Source organism: Natrix helvetica (assembly GCF_964273705.1).
Source record: "Natrix helvetica genome assembly, chromosome: 10".
In the NCBI taxonomy this organism is placed as follows: Eukaryota; Metazoa; Chordata; class Lepidosauria; order Squamata; family Natricidae; genus Natrix; species Natrix helvetica.
This window is the reverse complement of record NC_138561.1, coordinates 2,308,566-2,323,093: the sequence shown is the minus strand read 5'-3', so window position 1 is coordinate 2,323,093 and position 14,528 is coordinate 2,308,566. Positions and strand designations below refer to the sequence as shown.

Genomic DNA, 14,528 nt, shown 5'->3' with positions numbered 1-14,528 from the left:
CTACATGTCTAAATGAAACGCCTTAGGTACTGAGGAAGTCACTAATTTAGAGGTGTCTTGTTACTGAGACAAACTTGCAAAAACCCCTGAATCCCAATTCACAAATTGGTTATTCGTTTGTCAGGGGATATTTCACATCTAACACATAAGCCTGCGACCTTTAATTAGAATTTTGCAGTTTGTTTTATGCCCCTTGAGGCTGACACCTTGAAAAAGATTTTTTTCCCCTTGATTTCTTATTGCTAATAAGCATCTTTTTCTTTGCCGCTGGTCCTCCGAAGACTATGATGCAAATACACTTAATTATGAAGGTGGCAATAATTTGTTAGCTGAATATGTGATCAGGCAGATGCAAAAGAGATCTTATTAGATCTGTGATCACGCTGGAATCAAGGTAGCACACAACTGCAGCAATTTAAGAGGAAATTGTTCTTTTCTGTCTGAGGTTTCTAGGAGGAAGGCAGAGCGATGTCCCGGCTGTCTCTGACACGGTCCCCAGTTTCTCCCATTGCTGCTCAAGGAATTCCTCTCCCTGCCCAGCTCACCAAATCTAATGCCCCGGTGCATATTGATGTAGGAGGTCACATGTATACCAGCAGCCTAGCAACTTTGACCAAATACCCAGATTCCAGGTAAGGTCACCCTGGCTGAAGGGCCAATGCCTTTGCATTTTTTCTGGTGGGGGTTATTACTATTGCATAAGAGAATTCCAAATAACTGTGTTATTTCCAGACAACTGGGATTGTGGAGGAGGATGCTCTTGGTTCGGGGGAAGGAAATGTGCTATTTAAAGGTAATTTTAATTCAGGGGGATATATGTTGTTGTTTTCTTTGTCAGCCAACTCTCCAACAATTTGCCTTTTGTTTTTTAATCATAAATTTTGCTGTTCTTCCTATCAGTGATTTTCTAAAGGTCTTGTTATGTCAATGGGATGTTCTACCATGGGAAAGTTGCTTTAGTCTGCAGCAGAATGGTAAAAATGTGAGTCCTCCTATAACAAACACTCTCTCGGTGCATATATGTCTATGTGTGTGGAATTAATTAATATACAGGGATGACATAAGCCATTGATTTGCTGGTGCTGCACTTCCCCTTGCCTCTTCCGAATGATTTGGAAGTAAACTCCAGTTTCAGCCACCTTGCAAACACATGTCATTTTCAGTTGAAAGCATTTCCAGAGGTAGAGTCAAAAGCTTAAAGTTGAGCCATTACCTTCTAAACGTTGAACCACAATTTGCTGCTGCCTAGAGTGGCTTTTATAGCATTGTAACTGGTGGGAATTAAAGCCACCTCCATTTCATCGAGAGGGGATGCTTTGGGGGTATTGAACTCCATTGGAAGACGGCGGTCTTCTTGGGAGGAGGTTGGGTGCCATTTTAAGGATCTCCCCAGCACCATTGCCATCTAGCTGGAACAGATCTAATTGCAAGGCGTTCAGAATAGAAGTTAGCATCCATAGAAGTTAGAATCCCCATTCTGCTGGATTGATAATGACAGCTACTGAATGCACTCCAGGTTGCCTCTGCTGGAGAAGCTCTTTGGAGCCAGAAGATTGAATTGCAGCCCCAGTGAACGCGGAGGGCACGAAGTTGGGGAAATCTGTTGAGCGCTCATTGCAGGAAGACTGTGAAAGAACTGGTCTGCCCTATTGAGCCAAGCGTTACAGCGTACTTATTGTAAAAGTTCCCAAAAGAGAACATGGTTTAGGAGTTCTTCCTAGCTTGCTTAGGTAGATTTGTGAGCACAAAAACACGAAGCATCTAGAATGCATTCTTTAGAGAGAGAGAGAAATAGGGCCCAGTCTTGGCTCTTGGGGCTGTCAGGGGTTGGATATTGTATATCCGCCTTCAAGAGCTGCCTTAGGGAGGAGAACATTGAGGCTAGTTCAGGTGAGCACTCTTTGGGGTTTAGGGTCAGTTATAGGTGCCAGTTGCCTTGCTGGCCTAAAGAAAGGGCCTGGCTACTCAGGAAAAATGTTGCCCATTGATCCACTGGCCTTTCAGATCATGGATATATGACTTGCTTGGTCATTAAAAAGGCCTTCCCTAAAAAAAAACACAGGATTGCAATTCTTGCAGAGCCCATATCCACCCATAATTGTTTACAAAGAGGAGGGGGCCCAGGCTGTCTGAAAAGAAGAGCTACTTCTATCCATAGGCAACGATGTAAATCCGTTGATCAGCTTTGATCAACCTTTCCCTCTCTATCACATTAAAGAGATTGCAGAAGAAGAGACCTATTAAGCCTATTGGGGCAAAAGAAAAGTCAGGAGGAATCTGACAGCCGCTTTAAATGTATACATTTTATTAAAAGGCATATGTTTTTTTTATGAAAATCACACGCCTGGTTTTTTAATACTATATTAACACGCATAGGGCTGTTTGGAATAAAGCCGTTAGAAATTTGGGTTCAGTCCCTTCCAATGGGGCAGAAGAAGCCCCTGGCAATCACTGGATATGTGCTTTGGTCAAATAAAGCTTTAAGACAAATGGGACAATGCAGTGGAAAAGGGCTATGTAGCTGCTCTGTTTTCTATGCATTTAGGATGAGATTTTTATCTGCTCTATAATTTAGCCTTTTAGGAGTTCCAAGAGCTGTAATTATATGTAAGTTCCATAAATGCAGTGATTCAATATGAGTGAGATAATGTTTGCAAGCAAGCAATACCCACCTTCTTGGTATAATTTTGTGGAGTTTTATGTGGTGTAATGATAATTTGGAAGAAAACATTGCTTGATGTTATTGATGTTAAAGATACCTGTCAGTTATTAAAAATCACTAATATTAATACTACTTTTTTGCAAGTATCTTCCAATGGATTCCCAGAAATATATATATTTTAAGCTGCTTAAATGTGTTCACATCTCATAAATAACCGACTAATACATGAGCCATGGTGTTCCTAATAAAATAAGAGCTGCCTTAAAATCATCCATCTTATTGGTAGCCTTGCCTTTGTTCCACAACTGTGGATACGTTCATAATAGAGTCACATCTTTTCTACCACCCTGGTTGTATTTAAATTTCTTTAACTTTGAAGTCTGTAATAAAATGCCGCTTATACCTTTTAGGGTCTGAGGAGGGGAGCTTAAAGATGCTGATTATATTAAAGTTTTGTTAAATGTGCATCCTCTTTTCTCATTGGTTTCAACCATGGCATGCGTTTCATGTGAGCATATAATTTTCAAAATCAAGTGATAGGCTGTAATACAGTGTTTCTCAAACTTGGCAACTTTAAGTCCTGTGGACTTCAACTCCCAGAATCCCCCAGCCAGCATAGCTGGCTGGGGAATTCTGGGAGTTGAAGTCCACAGGACTTAAAGTCGCCAAGTTTGAGAAACACTGCTGTAATAGATGTAGGCGGGCAATGCAGGAGCTGTAAGCCATCCCCAACTAAGGAATGGCATTGAAGGCTTCTGGACTATCCTGTTCCAGGATATATGGCTGGAACAGACGTAATTTCAAGGAATTCAGAATATGTTAACATCAGTAGAAGTTACAATTCCCATTCTGCTTAATTGATAATAACTGAATGCACTCCAGATTGCCTCTGCTGCAGAATCTCTCAGTACTTTGGAAGTGCAGCTCTTAGAAGCCAAGCCTGCATGGTGAAACATTGAGTTGCAGCCCTAGTGAAAGTGGAAGGCAGAAGTTGGGTAAAATCCCAGACCCTTAACATTGTTATACAAATGGACTTAGATGGGACTGGGGCCTAAGGAAAGCTCCCAGGGGACTTGCTCTTTCCTTCTTGATCTGAAACCTGCACCTTTCCAGCTGTTCAGGGCCCTGAGATTAAAACAACAACAACAGATTGCCAGAATCCTGCTGAGTTTAGAGGGGTTTATTTACACATCAAATTAATGGGATTAAGTTACTGTGCACCATTAGTACCAGTTTAGGCCATAGATAAATCACGAGTCTTCTTGACCTAACAAACGGATGGGTCATTTTTATCTCCGAGAGATCAGAGCACTTGATCAGATTTTATTAAAAAGTACAAAGAAGTGAAACTCGGGTGACCCTGCCTCCTTTTCCCATCCAGGGGTCGGTAACCTTAAACACTCAAAGAGCCACAAAGATCCTAACTGGAAGCCCCCCATTCAATTCTGAAGCCGACCGGAAGTCCGGTTCCACCACCACCACCACCACCACAGAGTCTCCTCCTAGCACGGCATCCTTTTTCTTCTGCTGACCGGAAGTCTGGTTCCCCCACCATAGAGTCTCCGCCTTGTGCGGCTTCCTTTTTCCTCTACCTGTCCCAACCAAAACCCCTATCAATTGTGGAGCCGACTGGCGACAGGGAGCTGCAGCAGAGGGATGAAAGAGCCACATGTGGCTCCAGAGCTGTGGGTTGTTGACCCCTGATCTATGTGCTTAATTTCAGATTGCACGTTCATCAGGGCAGGGAACTCTGCTCTCTTGCCCTGCCAAGGCCTTTTGCCCACTAGCGGCCTTTCATAAGCTGGGGATGAGTCTGAAGCTCTAAACCAGGGGTGTCCAAAGTTGAGAACTTTAAGACTTGTGGACTTCAACTCCCAGAATTCCCCAGCCGGCCGGGGCCTTTTGAAAGGCCTTTTGCCCACTAGCGGCCTTTCATAAGCTGGGGATGAGTCTGAAGCTCTAAACCAGGGGTGTCCAAAGTTGAGAACTTTAAGACTTATGGACTTCAACTCCCAGAATTCCCCAGCCAGCCGGCTGGGGAATTCTGGGAGTTGAAGTCCACAAGTCTTAAAGTTCTCAACTTTGGACACCCCTGCTCTAAACCTTAGCACTGATTTGATTGTTAAATGTATTGGGTGGGGAAAACGTTTAAATACGTTGGTGGCATTTAATACATGGAACTTAATTTAGGCTAAGAGGAATCCAATTTAGGTTCGGCCTTGGCCCAGAGAAGGTTGGGATCCCATTAAATAAATAAATAATTGCCACCATGAATTGCAAATACCAATGAAGAAATGGAGCCAAAAAAATAAATAAATAAATAAAACAAAACTAGCAGTGTGGTTGCAGTGGGAGAGAACATTTTCCTGAAGAGACTCTGCTAAGGACTGAGAGCATGCAGAGAAGAAAAGACGATTAAGTGGCAAAAGGGTGAAATGGCTCCCTTGATCCCCAGAGCGTAGGGTTCTTGGAGGCAATAATAAGAATATTACCAGGAACATTCAATAGCATTAGAATGCTGGACCTTTCGTTCAAAATTGCCACAACGTTCTCTCTTAAGAGACAGGCAAATGGACAATTAATTATCACCTGCAAATCTGGATGCATTTAACAACTTCATTCTAAGAAAGCAAGTCTTGCTGTTTTTCATTGGGATTATTGTCATACATGTGCTGGATTGTAGCCGCAACCAAATGTCTGTTAGTAGGCGTGTTTCCTTATTTTGCTTGCATTTGTGTGTCTGCACAGTAATTTATAAACTTCAGACTTTGTGGCCCATTACTGGTTCCTCTTGGAGTTAAAACAGGTCCTGTTACCTGAAACTTTATTAAAAGAAATGATTGTTACAAATCGATGCTTGACAATTGGGAAAGCAATGAAGAGTATTGGGGAAATCGGTTTTGTAGGTATGAGCATGTGTGTATGAGACAGTCATTTAAACAATTGTGACAAAAGAATCAAGAGGGCAGGCAGAGAAAAAACGCCAAGGACTAGAATTCGCTTCCTGGCTTCTTCCTCCCTTGAGCAGCCAGAAAGACCACACAAAGTTCAAAGCATCACCTTTGAAGATGAGCATTTGTGCTGGTGTGGCTGCAGAGACCCTCCCCAAGGCCTCATGCTCAGAAGCGCTCCAGCATGAGAAACGGGGCCCATGGAGAAGCAGTCCGGCCCAGGGAAGGGTCAGTGAGCCTGTTCATGGCATCATGCCCAGTTCGTGCTGCTTTAACAGTGGTGTGTGAGGATGGAGGAGCCTTGTACTATCCTGGTTTGTAGCCCATGGCAACTTGGATTCTCGTTACCTGTAAGAGATGCGGGGGGAGCAATCTGCTGACTTTCAGTGGTCTCCCCAACAAATATTCAGTAGTCAATTTATTTTTTTAGTTTGCATCCTGCCTTTACAATCCAAAGTGTCAAATGCCACTTCTGTCTATGCCTGTTGAATTGGCGATACCTATATCAAAGGACTTTTGGCCAATGCCCATTCTGGGTGGCTTCCATCTGCCTTCCCTGGGTTTGGCTTCAGAATCAGCCCAGGAGTTCATGTCCTTCATGATGGCCGTGGATCTATTTCAGATTGTCACAGGTCTGGCTTGGAATAGTGGCCACACACCAGATTTCATGTTCCTATTGGAGCAACGTCAACATGGTCTAGTGGGGAGCCAAACGTTATCTCCCCGGTTATGGTTTGACCACACCCTGATCGCCCTCTTACATCACCGCCTCTCTGCAGGGAGGCCGGACCCATTGGAATTGTTCACTCCTGGACACTGGTGGACCCAGATTGGTTCCAGGAGGATCTGGGGAATATCCCGGAGAATTTGCTGTGTGGTCCTACCAGAACCGTAACAGTTAAGAGCCTGGAACGGAAAGACTGCTGAGGCTCTGGACAGAATATTGCCTTGGCGATCTACCACGACCCTTCGCTCCCATTGTTCCCTGTGGTTCATGGAGGGACTGAAGAGGTCTGAAATGGGTTCAAAGACCATCTAGAGCGCTGCTGGAGAAAAACAAAGGGTGACTCCCAAGTGGACACATCTTAGAGCTGCTATTAAGACCTATCGTAAAAAGAAAAAGTGGTGAAAGAAAACTATACTTCTGCTCTTTTTCCATCCACAGTGTCACCCCTCAACCTTGGTCTTACTCACCCAATCCTCCCTACACTAGGAAAATTTGGACAATCATCTTTAGGGCTGTGCAGAAGAATTTGTTGAACCCCATTTGGATACAATCGCTTGGCTTTATTCCCAGTTAGAACTTTGCATGGTGTTGGTCCTTATGAGATGCCTAGAATGACAACTTGCTCAGCAATTTGGAAACAAGTTTGCCCCAGTTGGACCTTAGGAAGTGGACTGTGTCCTCTGCGCTGTCACCTGTCAGTTAGACCCTTGTCACTCCTGGCTGGTGAAAGCCTCCAAGACAGTGACTACCAAGTTGGTTCAGGCAGTGATAAATTCCTCAGTAGATGTGGGGACATTCCCAAGATCTTTTAAAGAGCGCTGGTTTTCCCCCTCCTTAAAAAAACATCACTTGACCCTACCTGCCCAGACAACTTTCATCCACTCTCCCATCTTCCTTTTTGGGGGAAGGTAGTGGAAAATGTGATACAGACAGCCTCGGGTGAACTTATGGGCAGTCTCTGATGGGAGCAGGATGGAGGTAGTGCAGCCATTCTCACTCTCCTTGACCCCTCAGCAGCCTTTGATACTATTGATCCTGGCTTCTTCTTGGACCAGCTAAATGGGCTGAGGCTGGGTGGCTCCGTTCTGTGCTCTTTCACCTCCTTCCTCCAAGGTCAGTTCCAATTGGTGTTGATAGGGAGTGAGAGATCCAGTCCCCGACTGCTGATTTGGATTGTCTCACAGGGCTCAGTACTCTATCCACTCTTGTTTAAGATCTACATGAAGCCATTGCGTGAGATCTTCCATCACCATGGGTCGAGACATCATCAATATGTTGACGATGCTCAACTCAACCCAAAGGATGCTGCCTCTGTCCTCTTGCGAAGCCTGGAGGTTGTAGAGATCTGGATGGGCAACAACAGACTGAACCCTGGCAAGACTGAATGGCTTTGGGTGCATTCAGCCTCAGGATCCGAATGTTTGCCATCCTTAGTTCTGGGTGGGGTTGCAGTACCCAGTTCAGGCCCAATTCTCAACCTAGGGGTTTTCCTGGACTCACATCTCCAATGTCACCAGGAGAGCTTTGGCACCATTCCAGTTTGTGCCCCAGTTGCAACCTTTCTTGGATCAGGACTCCTCCTGCTCCGTTACTCGAGCCCAGGTCATCTCTCGCCTGGATTATTGCAGGGAGCTCTATGTAGGGAATCCTTGAGGTCCATTTGGAAGCTTCAACTGGGGTGCAGCAGCGAGAGCAGTCTTTGGGGGCCCTAAGATGGCCCCTATGACATCTCTGCTTTGCAAACTTCCTTGGCTGCTTCCCCGTCTGCTTCTGAGGGCAGGTCAAGGTGTTGGTTATACCCTTTAAAGACCTTGATGGCACAACCCAGGCTACCTGATGACCTGCCTTGTCCTGCTAAGAGAAACCCTTCCTACTTGGGCCAGCAGAGAAAGCTTCCTTCGTATTCCGGAGTCAGTCAAAAGAACTCCCAACGACTATCAGGATCCCAAAGAAGAGCCTTTTCTTGGCTACAAGGCCCGTCCTTTGGAACATCTTACCCTCTAAGGCAGGGGTGTCCAAACTTGGGAACTTTAAGACTTGTGGACTTCAACTCCCTTCAACTCCCAGGCTGGCTGGGGAATTCTGGGAGTTGAAGTCCACAAGTCTTAAAGTTCCCAAGTTTGGACTGTGCTGGCTGGGGAATTCTGGGAGTTGAAATCCATAAGTCTTAAAGTTCCCAAGTTTGGACTGTGCTGGCTGGGGAATTCTGGGAGTTGAAGCCCACAAGTCTTAAAGTTCCCAAGTTTGGACTGTGCTGGCTGGGGAATTCTGGGAGTTGAAGTCCACAAGTCTTAAAGTTCCCAAGTTTGGACACCCCTGCTCTAAGGTAAGATCTTCCCCCGCCTTCCTATTCTCCCACAAGGGCCTAAAAACCTGGCTCTTCCGGTGGGCCTGGGGACCAAATGGGGGAGTTCCATGCTGGAGGTGTCTGCTAGATTGACAGCCTCCCCCCTCCTCCCTGCCCTTTGCTCTCCACCTGCCCAAATCTTTGGTTATCATATTGATTACTCCCTGTGTGTTTTTTTTCATTGCCCTTTTATGGTTATATTATTTTACTTCTGTTTACACTACTCTTATTTCCTTTTTATGATTGTAAGCCACCTAGAGTAGCCCCATGGCGAAATAGGCAGCAAATAAAGTTTATAAATAAATAATGTTGGTATTAATCATCTGCCTGGAGAAAACCTTACTCGGTTTGGGGATTTGAAGCTGCCATAGAATGGGGACATTGCAGATGGTTAGAGATGACTTTTTGGGCTGCTACACAGACATGCAATAGGAACTGAGTCCATACACTAAAAGATCCACTCTTTCTTGCCTGTAGCATCTCTAGATTTCAGAGGAATTCCAGGTTTCCCTGGAAGAGCGTAGGAAATAGGATGTTCCAAGCATCTCATCTGATTCCTGTCTTGTAAAATGGGAGGCAGAAGAGAATTTCACCAACGAGCAGAAGCTTCACAGCCAACGTAAGGTTCCTTGATCGCCAATTGTGTGCACCCCTTGTCGACAACCTGTCATCTCAGTGGACGAGCTTTCTCTCAAAATTTATTTTAAGCATTTTTTTTAAAAAAAAAATTCAAACATTTGTCATTGTTAGGTACTTCTATTCTGCGGTTGATGCTACATTTTTGAAAAATACTGGTTTCAGAAAAGTCTCCATTGGATTTTGCATTCATGATTCTGTTCTTGCTAACATGGAAGCAATTGTTTTGTTACACCACGATCCTTGGGTGGAGACTGACTGTGTATCAAGTAAATGCATTTGTGCACATAATAATCCTATTGAGCAGGAGATGCAGGAAGTATTGCAGCTAGGCTCTAGGTCAGTGATGGCGAACCTATGGCATGCGAGGCGCTGCCCTGTCAGCTGGCCAGTGCACATGCGCGCGCTGGCCAGCTGAGTTCACCTTTTTAAAAGCCATTTTTCACCCTCCCCAGGCTCCAGAGGCTTTATAGGAGCCTGGGGAGGGCGAAAAGAGCCTCCCCCGCCCTCCCAGAGGGCCTCCGGAGGCTTTAGGGAGCGTCCGGAGGCTTCCCTGACGCATTCGGAACGCTTAAAACCACCCTCCGAGCAAACCGGAAGTGACTTCCGGTTTGATCGGAGGGTCATTTTAAGCGTTCCAAAGGCTTCAGGGAAGCCTCCGGACGGTCCCTGAAGCCTCCGGAGGGCCTCCGGGGGGGCGGGGTAGGCTCTTTTCGCCCTCCCCAGGCTCCTATAAAGCCTCTGGAGCCTGGGGAGGGAGAAAAAAGCATGTAAAAATGGGGGGGTCGTGTATTGTGCGCGCATGTGCACTGGGGGGGTCGTGCGTTGCATTATGGGTGCGGCATTCCCGCACACGACCCCCCTGCGCTCCCCCCACTTGTGGCACGCGAGCCAAAAAAGGTTTGCCTTCATTGCTCTAGGTCTTCATAGAGTCCACATAGTTTTAGGCCAAGCTGTATCCTAATAAAGAAGCCATTTCTCCACTCTTGTGGATGGTATTGATTCACATATTTTGTGTGTTGAAAGGGCCACCTCTTTTGTAAAACAGCCTCACTTTTCTTCCCCTCCCCATTTACTCCGTTAAGTGCTTGATTCCTGTGTCACATTGAGCCTTGGTGTTCATGGAATTGTTTAAGGAGATTCCGCTATTTGCCATAGGAAGCTAAGCCCATGCAAAGGAAGTCCACTAACACGCATTCAGAGAGTCTTCATGTACCCCCTTCACTTTTGTTATGCTGCAGCCATATTCTACAGTTGCTGAAATTCATTTTTTTCTCATTAATCTACACTCAGTACCCCATAATGACAAAGTGAAAACGTAATTTTAGAAACGTCTGTAAATTTACTAAACAGAAAAAAACTGAAATATCACATGGGCATAAGTATTCAGACTTTTTGCAACAACACGATGGAAATGTAGTTCAAGTTCCATTTCTCTTGATCGCTGCTGACATGTTTCTACGCTTTGATTAGAGTCCACCTATGGTAAATTGATTGGACATGATTTGGAAAGGCACACATCTCTCTATAGAAGCCTCACAGCCGACAATGCACACTGTAGCAAAGCAAAAGCTATGAGGTCAAAGTATTTATTTATTTTTATTTATTTGATTCAATTTATCAGTCGCGCCCTCTCCGCGAAGGGACTCGGGGCGACGTACAATCAAATATAAAGGCATGTGGCATGGAGGAGGTAAATACATCAACAATTAGCAATACGAAAAGTAAAAGCCACAAAGTTAAAATAAATAACAATAAAATTAATACAATTAAAACAATTAAAATACCCAAAAGATTTAAATATACAGTTTAAAATTGCCAGGGAGGTTAGAAGTTCTGATTAAGCCAGGCCGGCTAGTTGGAACAGGTGGGTCTTGAGTTTCGTGCGGAAGGAGCGGAGATCCGTCGTTATCCTGATATCTGGGGGGAGGTCATTCCAGAGGGCTGGGCCCATCACAGAGAAGGCCCTACTCCTGGGCGCCGCCCTCTGGCACTGCCTAGTGGACGGCACTCGGAGGAGTCCCTCTCTGTGAGAGCGGATTGGTCGCAGGGATGTATGGGGCAGGATACGATCCCGCAAATAACTAGGTCCTGTGCCATGGAGTGCTTTAAAGATGGTGATTAACACCTTGAAGCGCACCCGGTAGACCACAGGGAGCCAGTGCAGCTCGTGCAGGAGAGGTGTTACATGGGTGAACCTCGTTCGCCCCATAATTGCCCGCGCGGCCGCATTCTGGACCAGCTGTAGTCTCCGGGTGCATCTCAAGGGGAGCCCCATGTAGAGAGCATTGCAGTAGTCCAGACGGGACGTCACCAGCGCGTGAGTGACTGTGCGAAGGGCATCCCGGTCCAATAGGGGGCGCAATTGGCGCACCAGGCGGACCTGGTGGAACGCCCCCCTCGCCACGGCTGCCACATGGTCATCCATAGACAGCCGGGCGTCTAGGAGGATGCCCAAATTGTGCGCCCGCTCCACGGGGGCCAGTTGCTCGCCCCCAATGGCCAGTGATGGAGTACACTGGTTGAACCGGGGGGCCAGTAGCCACAGCCACTCCGTCTTGGAGGGGTTGAGTCTGAGTCTGTTGTCTCCCATCCAGACCCGTACGGCTTCCAAACACTGGGACATCATTTCGACGGCCTCGTTGGGGTGGTTCGGGGTGGAAATGTACAGCTGCGTATCGTCAGCGTACAGATGGTATCCTACTGTAACTACCTGCAGAGCTCAGAAACCAGGATTATTGCAAGGCACAGAACTGGGGAAGGCTACAATTGAAATTTCTGCTTCACTGAAGAGCACAGTGGCCTCCATAATTCTCAAATGGAAGACGTTTGACACAACTAGGACTGTTCCAAGAACTGATTGCCTTCCAAACTGAGCAATCAGGGGAGAAGGGCCTTAGTAAGAGTGGGTGGTCACTCTCTTACTAAGAACTCTCAAGAACCCGATGGCCACTCTCACTTAGCTCCAGAGAGCCTGTGTGGAGATGGGATAGAGTTCCAGAAGGACAACCATCACTGCAGTTCTCCAACGATATGGGCTTCATGGTTGGATGACTAGACTGAAGTGTCTCCTCAGTGCCAAACACATGAAAATCCACTTGGAGTTTGCAAAAAAGCACCTGAAGGACTCTTAGACTGTGAGGAAGAAGTTTCTCTGGTCTGATGAAACCAAGATTGAACTGTATGGCCTCAATTCTAAACATTATGTCTGGAGGAAACCAGGCACCGCTCATCCTCTGCCCAATATCATCCCAACAGTGAAGCGTGGTGGTGGCAGCATGCTGTGGAGGTGTTTCTCAGCGGCAGGGACTGGGTGATTGGTCAGGGTTGAAGGAAAGCTGAATGGATCAATGTGCAAGGATATCCGCAATGAAAACCTGTTCCACAGCGCTCAAAACCTCAAGACTGGGCTGAAGGCTCACTGTCCAAGATGACACACGGCTAAGACAACACAGGAGTGGCTTAGGGACAACTGTGAATGTTCTAGAGTGGCCACCAATGGTCGCCATCCAACCTGACTGAGCTTGAGAGGATTTGCAAGGAAGAATGGCAAAAAGTCCCCCAATCCAGGTATGCAGAGCTTGTTGTGTCCTACTCAAAAAACAACAACAACCAAGGGGTCTGTATTGCTGCCAAAGGTGCTTCAGCACCCTCTTTGCCCAGGAGTACTGAGTGAAGGGTCTGAATACTTATGCCAATGTGATATTTCAGTTTTTTTTCTTTTTAATAAATGTCTAAAATTCTGTTTTCATTTTGTCACCATCGGTTACTGAGTGTAGATCAGGGGTGTCCAAACTTGGCAACTTTAAGACTTGTGGACTTCAACTCCCAGAATTCCCCAGCCAGCAGAGCATGGCTGGCTGGGGAATTCTGGGAGTTGAAGTCCACAAGTCTTAAAGTTGCCAAGTTTGGATACCCCTGGTGTAGATTAATGACAAAAAAATTCAACAACTGTAGAATCAGGCTGCAGCATAACAAAATTGACAAAAGCGAAGGGGGTCCGGATACTTTCTGAATAGCTTCATATTTTGTGTGAAACCGTTCTTTTCAATAAAAGCTCTACCAAGGGTAATCAACAAGCAAAACCTTAGCACTACTTTATGTCTCGATCTGAATACAGATGGAAAGAGGTGTAGATATTCCATCTCATCCAAGACTCTTTGACGCTACAAACCAATCACCTTCTCAATAGCTTCCCTTAAAAAGGGGAGTTGGAAGAATAATGAAAGTTGTCTAAATCTGGTTTCAGATCCTCTCCCCTTCCTCAGAACTAACAGGATCAAATGTCTTCCCCAAAGACTTCCAATTTCATTGAACCTGAATAACTGGAATCCAACAGTTATCTTAAAGCCAAGCACCTTTACTTACGAAGTCTTGAAAATAGTCCACACCATGGCCCTACAGGTATTCCACCTATCCACAAGAGACACCAGGTTACTCTGGGCAGCATTACATTTTTAGACACAAGATTCAGTTAATGTAGCTTTGTAATAAAATACAACTAGTTCAACTGCTGGCGTTTCCCACCTAGTAAGCCTGAAAGTGACAATTCTTCTTGCCTATCTCCTTTTCAACCTGAGAAAGAAGAGAGGGTCTCTTCTGAGCCTCTTTCTCCACTCATTATACAGCTGGGGGCTTTGCTGTCTCTTATCTGACCATTCCTTTAGCTGCATCCCTTGGCCTAGTCTCCCAAGGCCTTCCTCCCATACCACTACTTAACTGTAACTAAGTCAAACCAAGCATCAAAGCCTCAGGAACAAGTTCCCCTGAAACCTGGTTGGATCCATAAGTGCTTGGGGAAGATAAATAGGCCCAGCCTCCCTGCAGCTAGAAGTACCTCAGTAAATTCTAGGGTTACCAAGATTAATGATATATACCGTATTTTTCGGAGTATAAGACGCATCTTTCCCCCCCGCAAAAGAGGGTGAAAATCTGGGTGCATTATATACATTGAATGCAACATTTTTGGCCTCTCAAAACCTTTCCCCTTTGCAAAATGGACATGCAGAGGGTTTGGGAGGCCTGCAGAGTGCTCCTGGGGGCCTGGGAGTTTTCCACTCTTTTTTCGCTCATTTTTGCACTCTATAAGCCTCCTAAAGGCTATGCATGCCCCTTTTTTGGCTAAAAATGGGCCCGTTTTCATGAAAAATGGGCCATTTTTTCCTCTTTTTGCTGCCCCAGCCCCCAGGAGCACTTTGCAGGCCT

The 14,528-nt window shown here is 45.8% G+C and overlaps 1 protein-coding gene across 4 annotated transcripts in view; it reads left to right on the top strand.

Moving 5' to 3' along the window:
• The window catches only part of KCTD15 (potassium channel tetramerization domain containing 15), a 77,252-nt gene that overhangs the window by 5,090 nt on the left and 57,634 nt on the right, over window positions 1–14,528 (top strand). For 3 of the 4 annotated variants that reach the window (XM_081962926.1, XM_081962927.1, XM_081962928.1), the window contains exon 2: window positions 446–632. In XM_081962926.1, coding sequence (XP_081819052.1) covers window positions 469–632 — 164 coding nt within the window. In that variant the 5' untranslated portion in view covers window positions 446–468. The remainder of the gene's footprint in view (window positions 1–445; window positions 633–14,528) is intronic. The other variant, XM_081962929.1, reaches the window with a different exon arrangement.